The sequence below is a fragment of the Stigmatopora nigra genome, unplaced genomic scaffold (assembly GCF_051989575.1).
Source record: "Stigmatopora nigra isolate UIUO_SnigA unplaced genomic scaffold, RoL_Snig_1.1 HiC_scaffold_29, whole genome shotgun sequence".
Lineage (NCBI taxonomy): Eukaryota > Metazoa > Chordata > Actinopteri > Syngnathiformes > Syngnathidae > Stigmatopora > Stigmatopora nigra.
Genome location: NW_027551608.1, coordinates 1537673 through 1553182, shown reverse-complemented (window position 1 = coordinate 1553182; position 15510 = coordinate 1537673). Strand labels below are relative to the sequence as shown.

General features: G+C 40.5%; 1 protein-coding gene and 1 long non-coding RNA gene across 15 annotated transcripts in view; one reads left to right on the top strand and one right to left on the bottom strand.

Annotated features, from left to right (window-relative positions):
• Positions 1-3264, bottom strand: part of LOC144192922 (uncharacterized) — a 34604-nt gene extending 31340 nt beyond the window's left edge. For 4 of the 5 annotated variants that reach the window (XR_013325496.1, XR_013325497.1, XR_013325498.1 and 1 more), the window contains exon 1: positions 2972-3264. This is a non-coding gene — a long non-coding RNA (uncharacterized LOC144192922). Of the gene's footprint in view, positions 1-2376; positions 2540-2971 lie in introns of those variants that run through there. The other variant, XR_013325500.1, reaches the window with a different exon arrangement.
• LOC144192918 (zinc finger protein ZXDC) overlaps positions 2872-15510 on the top strand; it is a 43711-nt gene continuing 31072 nt past the window's right edge. For 6 of the 10 annotated variants that reach the window (XR_013325494.1, XR_013325493.1, XM_077711748.1 and 3 more), the window contains exons 1-4: positions 2875-5135; positions 5977-6129; positions 9665-9743; positions 14710-14840. Coding sequence is in view for 8 of the 10 variants with exons in the window: in XM_077711748.1 (XP_077567874.1) it covers positions 3200-5135; positions 5977-6129; positions 9665-9743; positions 14710-14840 (2299 nt within the window). In the remaining 2 variants the exon portion in view is untranslated. Of the gene's footprint in view, positions 5136-5976; positions 6130-9664; positions 9744-14709; positions 14841-15510 lie in introns of all 10 variants that reach the window. The other 4 variants (XM_077711747.1, XM_077711743.1, XM_077711744.1 and 1 more) reach the window with 2 other exon arrangements.

The window sequence follows — 15510 nt, the reverse complement described above, 5'->3', positions numbered from 1 at the left end:
TTGCTAACTACGAGTGCTACCCCTGGCTCATGGGCTGTGACGAACACTGCAACTTGTATTGCTGGGAGTGCTTGTTATTTGCTACCGATCGACATGGTGTTTGGAGCAACACTGGATATGAAAATTTGATTTGTTTAACCAAAGCTGCAGCGAGACACCAAAGCACTGCCGGACAATTACAAGCAACTGTGGACTCCAATCTTTTGGAGAAACCCGAGTAGAGTTACAGTTCAGCAACCAAGTGTGCAGGGAAACGGAACGCCACAACAAAAAGGCAAAGAAAAATAGTGAAATCTTAAAAAGTTTCATAGAGCGTGTAAACCAGGGGTTGGGAACTTTTTAACATAGAGAGCCATAAACAATTCCTATTTTCAAATTTTATTCCTTAAGAGACATACTCTGAATTCAAGAGTAAAAATGTGAAAATTAGATGTGATTTTTCTTTTTTGGGTCATTTTACCACTTTTAAAGTACAATTCTTTTGACAACACTGTTACTTAGTTGCTAATCAATGAAAATATGCAAGCAGAAAAGTTTAATGAAAATTTTTAAAAAAATGATTGACGTTCGAGGTAGTGTCAGCGCCATAGTGCCGACGTGGCGCTCTTATTGGTGCATTTGGAACTTGGCTCTGTCACCAGCGGTTTAAATACATATTTTTCCTCAGAAGTTAGCGAAGAGCTACATGCAACTATCAGAAGAGCCCCCTATGGCTCCCGAGCCATAGGTTCACTACCCCTGATGTAAACTTTGATTTCGGGGACAAGATGCAAGCACAGCATCCCCAAACAAAGGAAATTATGTGGAACTTCTTTCTCTCATTGCTGAGAGAAACACGGATTTACATTACCACCAATAAAGTGTTTAGTGGCACGTTGGGCAAAATACAAAACAATCTGATCACTGCTATTTCTGAAGTGATGGAGGAAGAGATCAGAAAGGATATAAAAAAGTACTGTTTGTCTCTGTAATGGTTGATGAGACGACCGACATAAGTAATACACTGGTTCTGCTTTATCTCGCAGGCAAAGGTGTCACGGAGCGGTTCGTCAGATTTGAAAATGTTACTAGTACTAGTGGGAACTGAGCCAATGATATTGCAGGTCTTATCATTCAATTTCTATGTGGACAATGAATGCCTGGGTAAAGTTGTGGGACAGTGTTATGACGGTGCAGCAGTCATGTCTTCTGGATTAAATGGGGTGCAGGCTAAAGTTAAGGAGAGATCAGTTAGCTTCATTCATACACTGCTATGCACATCGGATCAATTTATTACTGACTAAGGGGACCTCAAAGCTTAAAAATGCAAGATATTTTTTGCTCACTTTAATGGCTTTGTTGCATTTTTTTCGAGATCACCTTGACGTACAGAGCTGCTGGACAAAATCTGCCAGCGGCAGGTGGTAGTACACATCCAGAGTGGTCAATACAGTATTTGAGAATAGAGCTGCTCTAAAGGAACTGTTTCATCACATCGTGGAGTATCATGACGAGTACGACAAGGAATCTGTGGGATGTGCTGATGAATTTAAAGCACGTATGGATGATTTTGAAATTTGTTTTTTTGCTTCACACATTTAATGGCATCTTTGAGCATTCAGACGTGCTTTTTTTCAATACCACAGAACAACAAACTGTATGTAGAGTTTTGTCTTGCAAGAGTAAAGGAGTTTTGAGACAAAGTTGAACGCGAGAGGAGCCGATATGAGGAAATCTACGAGGCCACCGAACGCAGTGCGGGTGCTCCAAGCGCAAGATTCTTGCGCGCACTGCCACCAACTCCATGACAGGATTCAGGACAATATTATTTGCGAGATGCGGACCAGATTTCAAGACCACGAAAGACTGATGTTTCTCTTACTCCTTGACCCGCAGACGTTTCGGGAATACCCGAAAACTTTCCCATATGCAGCCTTCTCCAGCTTAACGCAGAGCTACGGAGCACTTTTCGGTCTGCCTCGGCTAAGAACAGAACTGATTGTAATATATGTCATGGATAATTTTGTTGCAAAATCTCCCACTGATCTACTACTTGACTTCCCTCAGCAGAAAAAATTGAGTGAGAGCAAGGTGAAAAAGGGCAGGTGAAAAAATGATTATAAATCAACCCCAATATCAAATATGATTAAAACCAGCATACAATCCTAATGACATTATTCACAGTATCCTATAATCAAATATTCTTGACACTTGTCTTGAAACATATAGTCAACTCACTACTACAATCTAGTGGTCAAAACGGGTAAACGAAAAACACCCACTAATATTAAAAAATAATGGGCACTTTGGGCTGCGGGGGGGGGCTTAGATATGGGAGTCAGAACAGAGAGTCTGTCTTTTTTCTCGCAAATAAACGATGTGGTATTGAGAACTGACCTGTTATCCCATTTTTGTCGCCAATTGGACTTTTTTGCCGCTACCTTTCGGACAGTTGCCCTAATGCACATAATAGAAACAAGGATTAGAATTGGTGGGCGGCTGGCTTGCCTGTGTCTTTCCAAAAGGATTGTGGTTCACCGCAATGCCGCTCGTACACTGCTTTAAGATGGCAACCCCTTACTAACGTCGCGACTCCCAACTTTTCGTATCTTGATATGGGAGTCAGAACAGAGAGTCTGTCTTTTTTCTCGCAAATAAACGATGTGGTATTGAGAACTGACCTGTTATCCCATTTTTGTCGCCAATTGGACTTTTTTGCCGCTACCTTTCGGACAGTTGCCCTAATGCACATAATAGAAACAAGGATTAGAATTGGTGGGCGGCTGGCTTGCCTGTGTCTTTCCAAAAGGATTGTGGTTCACCGCAATGCCGCTCGTACACTGCTTTAAGATGGCAACCCCTTACTAACGTCGCGACTCCCGACTTTTCGTATCTTGCTCAACATGTTTGAGAACTGAGTTTACTGACGACCATTTAAGCAACCCCATGCAATTCCCACAGAAAGTATTTTTCTAGTAGTTTTACATCTTACTAATTTACTGTGAATCGAAGTGCAATATTTCAGGATGTTCTGATGGTCGTCGCATTTCTTCGATAGTCTTCGTTGTCCCTCAACTTGCAAACCGGAAGCGGTTTACAGTTGAACTGTCCTCCGTGTCAGGTGAAGATTACCCAATTGTACAGGCGTAGTAACAGAATAATTTAATTTCATCTCCCTTGGGCGTGTCCATTCTTCTGTCAGCGCTACAGGGATACCAAGATGGAAATGCAGGGGCTCTGTGATGCCCAAAACATTCACACACAACATGGCGACTCACGCACAAAGACACCCTATGATTTGGAGGCAGACAGTAGGGAAATAAATAGTTCTCTTTCTCAAGAAACTGAACTCGAATGCCCTGGATTTGGAAACGAGAACAGCAGCGACAGGCCGACGACATCCTCGCCGAAAAATGGTAGAGACGTGGGGTTTTCGCCTTTTAGCCAGCTGCAACTCGGCGACAAGAACTGTCTTTTGGGTCGTGGACAGAATTTGGCACACCGTAATGTGGACATGGAGCAAAAAGACGAGAACACTGACACCGTACGCACGTTAAACTCGGGCATTTCTGGACAGAGAACTGGAGAGGAGAACCTGGACGCGACAATGCAAATGGCGCTATTTTCAACAGAAGGGGAAGAGGAACCGACGCGACAGCAGCGTCTAACATTGCCAATTTTACTGCATCCTCGTGAGAACGGAGCGTCCAAGCAGCCGCTGCTCGCCCGTCGCAACGCCAGCGGAGCGGACGGAAACACACCAAAGGGGAGCCAAAACAAGGTTCAAGAAGTATATTTAGTTTTCAATGTATTTCAGGATGATAGAAATGGCGAGGGAAACAATCACCGACTGAGTGCATCGTCTCAAATGTGGGAGAAAATGAAAAGACGAGGACTTGAACTCTCGAAAGCTACTACGTGTTTGCCGGTGGAGCTCGGAAACGCTAGTAAGGACCTTTGCTCTTCCAGTGCACGCCCGAATAGCCCGGATTCTCAAAGTTCTAAGCAATCTGAGATCTCGGATAATTCTGTCGATTGTGTTTCAAGCAAAGTGGGACCTAAACATCTTGACAATGACCTGACAGTCGAAGACATTGTATTGGTGGACACGTACGTCGAAAAAGAATGTGACCATAAGGGTACCAAAACCAGTGACGGAAATGCTTTGCGAGATCTTTCGATTCCGACACGGAACGATGAAATAATTTCTACAAATGTGGACATTGTGGAAGCTATGGAGGCCTCGCAGTTAATTTTAGACTCTTCTCATGTCGATGCAAACAGTCATTCCTCAGGTCTGCAAGCAAATGAGGGATTTTCTGGAGCTATTATGATAAACAATCAAACACTAATACTAACGATAGATAATGAAACATTGACTCTGACTGCTCCACCTGAAGAATATGTCAAAAAAGAAGATGATTTGGTGAGGTTAAATGAGCATTTGGCAGTGAAAGATCATGAAGATACTGTTTTTCTCAATTATGATAGTGGCTCTAAAGCAAATGGGAAGATCAGTACATTGACAGTTTCCAGCCACCAGGAAGATGCTAGGACTGAGTTATCTGTATGTGATTCTGAGCTGTCTGTGATGGAAAATATATCTGTTCCAATGCTAAGTACCCCTCTAAACTCCTGCTCAATTTTTAAGCAAGAGATGGCTGTCACACATGAACTTTCAGAGGCTCGGGTTACCTCATCATCTAGCCCTACAATAACAAAGAAAGACTCTAAATGTGGTCCAATTATCCCGGCCGACAAGGTGGTAGCAGTTTCTTTTACCTGCCCAGATACGGGGTGTGCCTGTAAATTTGATACGCGGCAAAAACTGAAGGTTCATCTTTTGAACCATGCTGAAGACTCGCGCCCCTACCAATGCACAGTGGAAGGCTGTGCCTGGGCATTTGCCACATCATATAAACTAAAGCGGCATCTACAGTCACATAACAAGCAACGACCTCATACTTGTCATTTTGAAGGCTGTGGCCGTAGTTTCACTACAGTTTACAACCTTAAGGCTCATACAAAAGTGCATGAGCAGGAGGATGCCTTCATGTGTGACATCTGCAATGAGCGATTTCGCAGTGCAACACGACTTGGCATTCACCAGAGAGTCCACTTTGAGCCAAGGAGGCCCCACAAGTGTGAATTCCCAGGTGACACCTTTAATGAATATCAAAAGCCACATATATATTCTGCACTACAATTAGGTCTGGGCGATATGACAAAAAATATTACGATTAGTTTTTTTTTTAAAAATCTGTCAATATTGATGATCATTGGGATAACTATATCAAATCTTTTGTCTTTCTAATTTTAAAAATCGAACTTCTGTGAATGATTAAATAAATTACTTTACTTGTTATTCGATTATGAAAGTAACTGTTACTCCAAAAATATAAAATATTTAAAAAAAAAATTTGGTGTTTGTTGGCACCTACCTCTTTTCACGATGAAAAGAATAATAAAGTCTGCACAAAGGTTGTAAAGCATCTTAAGTTTTATAAAATTTCCTTCAAATCAAAACATCATTGGCAAGCAATTTTTTTCAGCCTCACAAAAAAAGCTATGTAAATTTACCTCATAGTGCAATTTCTAAAGAAAAGGTTGGATGAACTTAATCCATTTTAGCCCAAGTTAATATTTTTTATGTCTGTTACCTTTTCAAAACATTTGCAAGAATTACAGAAAAGAATTACAGGCTGTCAAAATAGGTTTAATTTCGCCTTCTGCGAAAACTGTCTAATTCTAGTACTATTAAACACATTTTAGTACTATTAAACCACTAGTTATTTGTTACTTTGGTAATAGATGGCGAATTAGGGTGTGTGTGTGTTTGTGTGTTTGTGTGCGTTTGTGTGTTTTTGTGTTTGTTTGTTTGTAGATGGCCACTTCACAACTTCGCTCATGGAAATAAATGTTCTGTCTTAATAGACTATGATTTGGAAGGTGTGCACTGTCTGTTTGTAGCAATAGTAACTTTTCTTTCTTTATTAGGATGTGAGAAAACATTCATCACCTTCAGTGCCCTCTACTCACACAATCGCACTCACTACAGAGAAACTGGACACTTTCCCTGTACTTACCAAGGATGTGGCAAGATGTATGATAAAGCCTGCCGCCTCAAGATCCATTTGCGAAGTCACACTGGTAATTTGATCTTTATTCACAGTTAAATTGCTTACATTCATGCATGTGCATTGGCAGTTGCTCAAGATAGCAGGCATGTTTTTAGTCCCTGGTATTATTAGAATTTCTGCTGCTGCCTGTGGGATCTAATGTATATACATTCAATAACTTCGGATCAGAGGAAGCACACAGAGTCAGCCGTGATGAGATTTACCAGACTTCAGCTGAAGGACGGGGTCGGAGTAGCAAGTGCTGGGAGATGTGTCCATCCCCCCAGCCTGACCAGTTCGAATCCCAAGCTACCCCCAACAGATGAGCAAGTTTTATTGACAACGATCATGTGATATAGGTGAATGAAGAAATGGGCGTGTGATGGTAGATGACGCGCCCCTAACTCATAGGTGTCACAATGGAAATTTCCACTATGCTATGCAACATTTTATTCTAGTGACTACACTAAATAAACTAATTGATATATTAAAAAGCATAAGAATACATTTCATACTCCAAACTGGCATCCTTCTTTACTTTGCGGCTTCACTACATCGCAGATTTTTTTCTGGAAAAAAAGTCCCAAAAATGTGAAAATCCATGCTGAAACTCGCAAGCGGAAGTCAAAATCCATGGAAAGTAGTAGCGAGGAAAATGGCGGAAGACAGAAGGTCAAAGTCAGTCAACTGAGGAAAAAAAATGAGGGCAGCGGGCGGTGGCCGTCATTTTTATCCAAAAATAGCTTTTTGAGCGGCTGGGATTTTTATCAGAAATGCGAGCCCTGTGTAACCTTATCCTGCGGCGCTTATTTGAAAAAAAACTTGCACGGCAAATTGGACAGCAGAAAGCACCAGCGAAGGGATTTTTTTTTGTTTTTACAAATGCGAGCCCCGGGCGACTTTACGGCAGGTGGGAACAGAGCACTTTGGCTTTTGAGTATGGAGGGACGTTGAGGCGGGGCAACGTGGAAGTTGAGATTAAATTTATGTCCGGACAGTGGGCTTACGTTATTGCGCTTATCCCAAAATTGATCTCCCTGGACAGCGCGGTGGAGCAAAGTGGAAGTTTAATTTCTCGTCTGGCTGTCTGGTGGTGCATGCAGGCGGTACATAAAGGTGGATTGCGGGGGGTTCTGGTGCCTATCCCAGCTGACTCTAGGCCAGAGGCGGCCAGCCAATCGCAGGGCGCAATGTGTTTGTGTGTGTACGTGTTTGCGCGTGCGAGTGTGTGTGCGTGCGTGCGCATATGCATGTATGTACAGTCATACCTCTACTTAAAAACTAAACTTAATTATTCCAGAACTTTTTTCATAACTTGAAAATTTCATATGTAGTGCAGTACTTTATATGTATAATGTAATTCCTTCCACAGCTCAACTACCAACTAAACCTTTTAAAATGGGTCATGTCGCAATTTTGCAAGAAAGATGTGAGAAACACAAAAATCAGAGAAAATTATCAATAGATCATTTCTTAATGTCATAAAATTGATGACATATTTTCACACCTATCGGGTGCACTTACATGTCTAAAATTTTCTCTAAAATGGTCAATCCGCCCAATCGGTCGGTGTGCCTTGTTTGTGCACAAATTCAATTTTGTATGGCCCTGACTGCTTGGGTGGCAGCACAGGAGTTACGTGGATTGTGGATGACTGGGCTCAAGTGTCGGCCAGCACTGTTGTTCATGCTTTTGCCAAAGCAGGAATCAAGTTCCCGGAATACACAACTCTGACTGACAGTGAGATGGATGGAACAAAGCATGTTACACACCAAGCTCTTTATATCAGATACAGATGAGGGGTATGAGGTTTTTAGATGTTTCACTGCTTTAGCTTCTATTTAACTTGTGTACCTTTTCTATAATCCTTAAAACAGTGATTTATGGATGGATGTGTGGGTATGTTAGGATTCTCTCGCTACAATGTGCATCGTAGAGAGTTGAATTTTTTTTATGGTGGTCAGAAACGGATGTCGCATGGATCCCAATAGACGAGTACCGTATTTTGCCGTTTAATATACCCAGGTATATTAAATGATTTTTGCTTTTTTGAGCCTCCCGTTTGTGCGCCATTTAATATGCCCCTGCCGTTTAGTATACGCAGGTATATCAAACAGCAACTCGGCTTTTTTGGCAAGATTTGTATGATGTTCATGGGGACATAATTATAGATACTTAAGGTCATTGAAATTCCAAATCAGACTTTATTCAGCACTAAGTAGTTTTAACCAATGCAGTAAGTAGTTTTAGTCTGCAAAATGTCGATGCTGGTTTCCTCGCACATTCCAAAACCATGCATGGTAGGCTGATTGGACACTCTAAATTGTCCTTAGGTATGGGTGTGAGTTTGCATGATTGTCCGTCTCCTTGTGCCTTGCGATTCAGGGTGTCCCCCGCCTCTGGCCCGGAGTCAGCACCTCCCGCGACCCTAATGAGGATAAAGTGTTTCAGAAAATGAGATGAGATGTGTTGCCCAAGATAGAATCAAATAAAGCACGGTGGGTCAATCACTACAACATCCTTTTCCTTGCATGTGGTAGATTTACCAAGACTGCCTTGCAATCATTATTACACACATCAGAAACAAGCGAGGAGTTGTCATTCTCTGATTGGTTAGCATTTCAATACGTTTCTGGTTCTCTACCCATATGGGTAGAGTTGCATCCCCCATCAGCCTCTCTTGCTTTCCCCCCTGGTGAGTCCTTCCACGAGCCTGGTAACTCATACCATGTTGCCCTCTAGTGGACGCCAGCAGGTCAAGAGCTGTCCTTAATTATTGGGGCTCCTCTTCTCAAAGAATCAGCCTCAACTTTCTTATTGCATACTTTACTGTGATGCCACTTAGAAATGTTGATACTGGTTATTTATGTTACTTCCCGTAATTACAAATGCTGTAAACCAGTAGGTTCTCATGTTTGAAGTGTCAACTTTAAACTGAAGATTGCGTTTCAGAGAAGACTACCATTTGATCGTAGTAAGTTCAAGTGGTTAGTATTGTCTTTCACCATTCCCCTGCATGCACACAGCGATAAATTGCACAAGTGAAAATTATCGCCCCCCTCTTTTATTTCTTCATTCATTTCAATACCGCGTACCCTCGACAGGAACACCGGGTTCTGCACTGACTAACGGGGAGAAAAAAAAAACACTGAAAAAATTCTGCGCTCTGCCCACTGCTCGTTGAGACATTACACGAGGGAGTTGCGGGGAGAAAGACAGTGCCCATGATGTTCTTATGAGCAGGCTCTTGTGTCCGCTGTATGCTCCTATATCAAGATAAATATTTGCTAGAAATTTTACTCGTATCTTAAATTGCCCATATGTCGGGGCACTCTTATATCGAGGTATTACTGTACAATGATCTCATTCCATATAAAAACATCACTTTTACTTGAGTTGTGTTAATCAAATGAGATTGAGCAAGCAGTTAAGCGTGATTTGGTGCAGAAAAAAAAACAAATTTCAGAGGTACCTGGTATTGGCCGATGCCGAAAAGCAATTGAATCGGAATAGTATCTTTTTGAATGCAAATCTTACTTTGTAATTTTACTTTCTCCCCATTGTAGGTGAGAGGCCATTTGTTTGTGACTCAGAAGGGTGTGGCTGGTCATTTACATGTATGTCAAAATTGCTTCGTCACAAACGGTAAGCAGGTTTCACTTTTAGAATAAGCATTATGTCCAGGTTTTTTATATATCCACTAATATAAATGTGTCAAATGAAAGCAAGAGCGATACATCCGCATAGCTAATTTAATAGTTGATTCATTCAGTAATTCTAAATAAAAAGTGAAAAAAAAATTATATGGATTTATTACACACAGTGGTACCTCTGCTGACCAATGCATCTACGACCGAAATTTTCAGGTGACGAACCACTCTGGTATGCAAATTATTGTTCCAAGACGCAAAAAGCTGTCCATCTAACAAACTATCAAGTGAATGCAAGTGTAAATATTCTTTAATATAGCAGTGTTTAAAAGTGTAGCTCTTGAGTGCCCTCTCCGGACTTAGCAGGCAATATTTGCTCACTTACCGTACATCTACACAGTTTAGCCTCACCTATTTACAGTCACAGTTGCATTACCCATCAACCCGTGCCCCTGCGAATGCATCATGTTGCAACACACGTGTAAGCGACACTACAATACTTTTTTTTTTTTTTTAATTCATTTTTTGAACTGCTTTGTCCTCACTAGAGTCGCTGGGTATGCTGGAGTTTATCCCAGCTGATTTTGGGCACGAGCCAGGGTACACCCTGAATTTGTGGCCAGCCAAACACATGGCGATGAGTTCCTGATGCTTGTCCAACCGCTTGTTCGGCACTGATTAGTTTTTCTCAGAGTGGAAACAAAACATAGAACAATCCAGACGCTCCCCTACCTACGAACGAGTTATGTTCCGAGCGCTTGTTCATAAGTTGAAATTGTTCATAAGTTGAAATTTTTCAAATTGAAGTTGATTCAGTGCTATATTTTGTATTATAATTTATGTTTAAGGCCTATATAAGTATATTGAAGTTTTATATAAGTGCTTTTGTATGTTTAAGGCTTGTATAAGTAACCAGCATTGGTTGGTACTGGAAGAAAACATGTAATAAGATGGAGAGAATACATACAGTACTGTATACATACATTAGAGAGATGGAGAGAGATTTACTTGAAACTGGCCGAAAGAAGCTATCTGATGACGATTGCAGTTTTCTTCTTTTTTTTCATCATAAATGATGCGGTAGCACTCTATGGCATCATTCAATTGATTTGCAACTGATACGTTCATTAATAATTACCCTTCCGATATAATTATCAATCACTGCAGGCAGACATCTTATTTAATTATTGACATTTAATTAAATAGATTGCATCACTGGTAATGACCACATGAGGGTAGAAAGATCAGAGCATCAAGCCTTCATCTTGATCCCCAAATATCTCCTCGAACAGTAATTCCCGTAGGGCTTTAAAGCCATAAATCAAAACAATTACAAGGTTATTGATTAATTCGACATGCGTAAGCAAAAACAACATCTGTCACTATAATAACAACCAAGGTATTTTACCAATAACAAAACAGGAAACTAAAAACAAACCTCATTTGGATTAAAACTATCACGCCTTCATTTGACATAAAAATTTTGTAACAATTACATAAAGAAGCTCGAAGTGTGTCACGAGGTATGCACACTATGCGAGTGTTGCTGGAAGTGGCAGATATCCGTATCTGTTGTTGGTCGGAGACCCTTGGCATCTCTTTGCTGCAAACCCAGAACAACAGTCCTCGGAGCCCGATACTGGGTGAGATGTCGGATAAACAATCCTTGGATAAGAACTAGATGACTGGTTACGACCCCGAGCACTCTTCGAACAATTGGAAGAATGTTATAACAAAGAAATGATTTACTACATATATAAATATACAGTGTTCCCTCGCTTATTGCGGTTAATGGGGACCGGGACCACCCGCGATAAGTGCATTTCAGCGAAGTAGGGATTCCCCTTCAAAAATGCTTAATTTGAAATTAATTCCAAATTTCTTTTATTTTTTTTTAAATTTTTTAATTTTATTTTTATTTTACCCCCCTGTATACAGTACACCACATAGGATATGGGTAGAGAGAGTGAAATTCATGTTATAACAAAAAAAATGTAAAATATGTTGTTTCAATGTAATATTTGTATTTTTAATTTTTGTTGGGGCTACCGGCCAACACTTAAATAAACTCGAACACAGGAACACACACTGAGGCAGATGGAATGAAAGTTGAAGGCCGCGTCTGTAGAGGCGGAGGAGTGGACCATCCTGAGGCCCGAGAGTGTGACTACTCTCCAAGCTCCTCTAAGCTATCTCCCGCCGAAAAGCTGCTTCAACGGTGGTTTTATTAGAGATAAGACAAGTCATAAAAATGGGAGGCGTTAATACAAATGAAGGAGGTGGAGTGCAGAAGGTGTAGTGCACATTTTAACCAATAGGTGTAAGTTAAATTCTATTCTAGTAACTTTTAATACATCATAGTGAAAAGGGTGCAAGAGTAAATATAATAATACAAATATATTTCACAATTTTTTTCCCCAAAAAAATCTGCGAAGCTCTGAGTCCGCGATAGCTGAACCGCGAAGTAGCGGGGGAACACTGTAATAGTAATACTGAATAAACCCAACAGCAACTTTTGTGCAACGGTCAATATTTGGGTCCTGCTGCTCGATCTTTCTGTTTATAAATGGTAATGACGGTCGAACGATTCAAGTTGTGTTCCCTTGCAACGCGCACCACTTTCTCACGCGCATCAAGCTTCTTTTTTATTGCCACTTTGGTTTCAAGCGAAATGGCTTGCCTCTTCCTTGCACCTCCCTCACTAGAAGCCTTTTGCTTTTCACCAACCATATTGAATAATGGATGCTTGAGATATTTAATGATAAAAATGAAAAAGGTTCTTTGCGCACTGGAGTTATGTCACGCACTTCCACACTGCAACGAACTGGGCAGAGGAAGCTGAATACTGGGTGAGCTGAGCTCTCACAGCGCCAGGCATCGGTATTAGCGGCGGAAAGAAGCACTACTCGGAAAAAGGCGCGCAATACAAAATCGAACTTACGAACATTTTTCGACATGAACGCAATTTGCAGGCATGTTCGTATGTACCGTTGTTCGGAAGTTGTATGTTCGTAAGTAGGACATGGACAGAACATTTAGACAATATAGACCAGTCTGGGCCCCCTCTCCTTCCACCCTTCAGACTCGGGTTGGTTCGCGGGCCGCATTATCGTCAACTCGATTTTATGTGGACCAGACCATTTTAGATTTAATATTTGGATTTTTTATATATAAATGGATTAAGAGCCCTGAACAATCAGTTTTTTTTTATTTAAAACATTGTTCATTTTAGCTTTTTTAAATAATTTTAGATTTTACAAAATTATTTTTGAGCTAAAAAGAGAAAAAAATGGATTAAAAAATTACAATTATTAATTTAAAAGGGAGAAAATCAGGAAATTTAATATACACATATACTCTTCATTTTAATTTGATCCTAGAACAGAAAGTCGGCACTCATGATTTACTTTCTCTGGCCGCACAAAATGTTGCGGTAGGCCATATTTGACCCCCGGGCCGCCACTTTGACACCTGTGCTTCAGTGGCTTCCGGGTCTCAGAGTGGGCCCTGCTCTCAAGGCACATCCACTTTTAAGACTACGGGGGTACCTCGGCATACGAGCACTTTTAGATACGAGTAAAATTTTGAGCAAATATTTATCTTGAGAAACGAGAAATTTTGAGCAAAAATTTATCTTGAGAAACAAGAGAAATTTTGAGCAAAAATTTATCTTGAAAAACGAGAAATTTTGAGCAAAAATTTATCTTGAGAAAAAAAATTATCTGGAGAAATGAGAAATTTTGAGAAAATATTTATCTTGAGACACATGAGAAATTTTGATATGCGAGCAGACAGTGGTCGCGAGAGGCTGCTCATAAGAACATCGTGGGCACTGTCTCTCTACCCGCAACTCCCTCGTATAATGTTTTTATGGTCCGAACTCCTTCGTGTAATGTCTGCGAGCACTGGATGGAGCGTTGCATTCTTTCAGTGTTCCCCCCCCGTTAGTCCTTGCGAATGGGTTATATACTACTTCTCATTGGCAAGTGGTCGTGCGTTATCCAATTGTGAGGACATTAGTGTGCATCCTTTTCGGAATATTTTGAAGTGAAAACAAAAGTAAACAACCCTCCAAAGTGAGTGTGTAGGCAAATAGAGCCAACCAGGCCGGGAGAAGAATGGTAGAAAAATGTAACCAAATTAGAATTAAATTTAGTGTAAGGTTAGAATAAACTTATTTTTGTGTGTCTGCATCATAATCCAAGTTAATCTAAATTAGTTTATGTTATGTTACAGGCGCGTTGCGGTGCAAAAAGTTCCCCCCCCCCTTTCCCTGTCATTCTCCTTACCTTCCGCGAAATCTGTCAAACTTTAGTATTATCAAACACATAATTCTACTATTAAACCACTAGTTATTTCTTACTTTGTTAATAGATGGCAAATGAGAACAAATAAAAAAATTCTAAACCAATATTCTATTTTGGGTGTTTTTTCAGAGGTTTGGAACAAAGTAATTAGTTTTTAGTTCATTTCCATAGGAAACATTCGTTTGAATTACGAAAAAATTGACATACGAGCTCAGTCCGGGAACGCATTAAGCTCGTATCTCGAGGTACCACTGTATATGCAAATGAACGAGTGGGTGTAACTCAGGTCATGTCCTGTTCCAAGGAGATGAGTTGAGAACAAAAAGCTGTAAACTCCCCTTGCTCATCACAATAGACAGGAACAGAGCAATCATTTAAGGGTACCCCCCCCACACCCCCCGGTATCTCAATTGGTTATGTAAATTCCACCGACATTCTGTCTCCAAACCAAAAGATAGCTGTTAACCTACATATAGATACACATTATTTTAAAGCAATCAAAGAATGAATTAATTATAGGAAATATTTCTCTTCACACTGTATTTGTTTACTTTATTAATGAAGATTATAACTGACAAACTAATACCAGTTGGAAAATCAAAGATTCTGTTAAAAATATCACCGACTATATTCCTTTTAAAAATTTTTTTACAGAAAACATGATGATGATCGGCGCTTCATCTGCACAGCCGAAGGTTGTGGAAAATCTTTCACCCGAGCAGAACACCTCAAAGGTCACAGTATCACCCATCTAGGAACTAAGCCCTTTCAGTGCCATGTTGAAGGTAGATTACATTTTTGTGTGTTCAAGTGTTGATGAAAAGAACAGAATGTCATTATGATATATGAAAGTGATAAAAAAATAATAAACATTTATTTACGGGTGCTAGTCGCTTGGGATGTCTATCAGTTTTGCGCATAGAGAGACTGATTTTCTCACCCATTTTTCCCTGCAAAACAGTACCCAGTGAGAGCATTATTGAACTGCAGTCTTAAGCTCTGCCCACAGATTCTCGATTGGATTCAGGTTTGGACTTTGACTTGGCCATTCCAACACCTGGATACCTTTATTTGTGAACATTTCAATTGTAGATTTGGCTTTATGTTTGGATCATTGTCCTGTTGGAGGATAAATTTCCATATCAGGCTTAGATATTTTGCAGTCTACAGCAGGTTTTCTTCCAGAATGGTCCTGTATTTGGTTCCATTCATCTTCCCATCAATTTTAACCATCTTTCCAGTCCCTCCTGAAGAAAAGCAGGCCCAAACCATTAGGTTACTACAAGCATGTTTAACAGTGGGGAAGGGTGTGTTCAAGGTGATGAGCTGTGTTGCTTTTTCGCCAAACATATTTTTTGGCATTGTGGCCGATTTTGGTTTCATCTGACCATAGCAGCTTCTTCCACATGTTTGGTGTGTCCAGGTGGTTTGTGGCATACTTGAAACAAGACATTT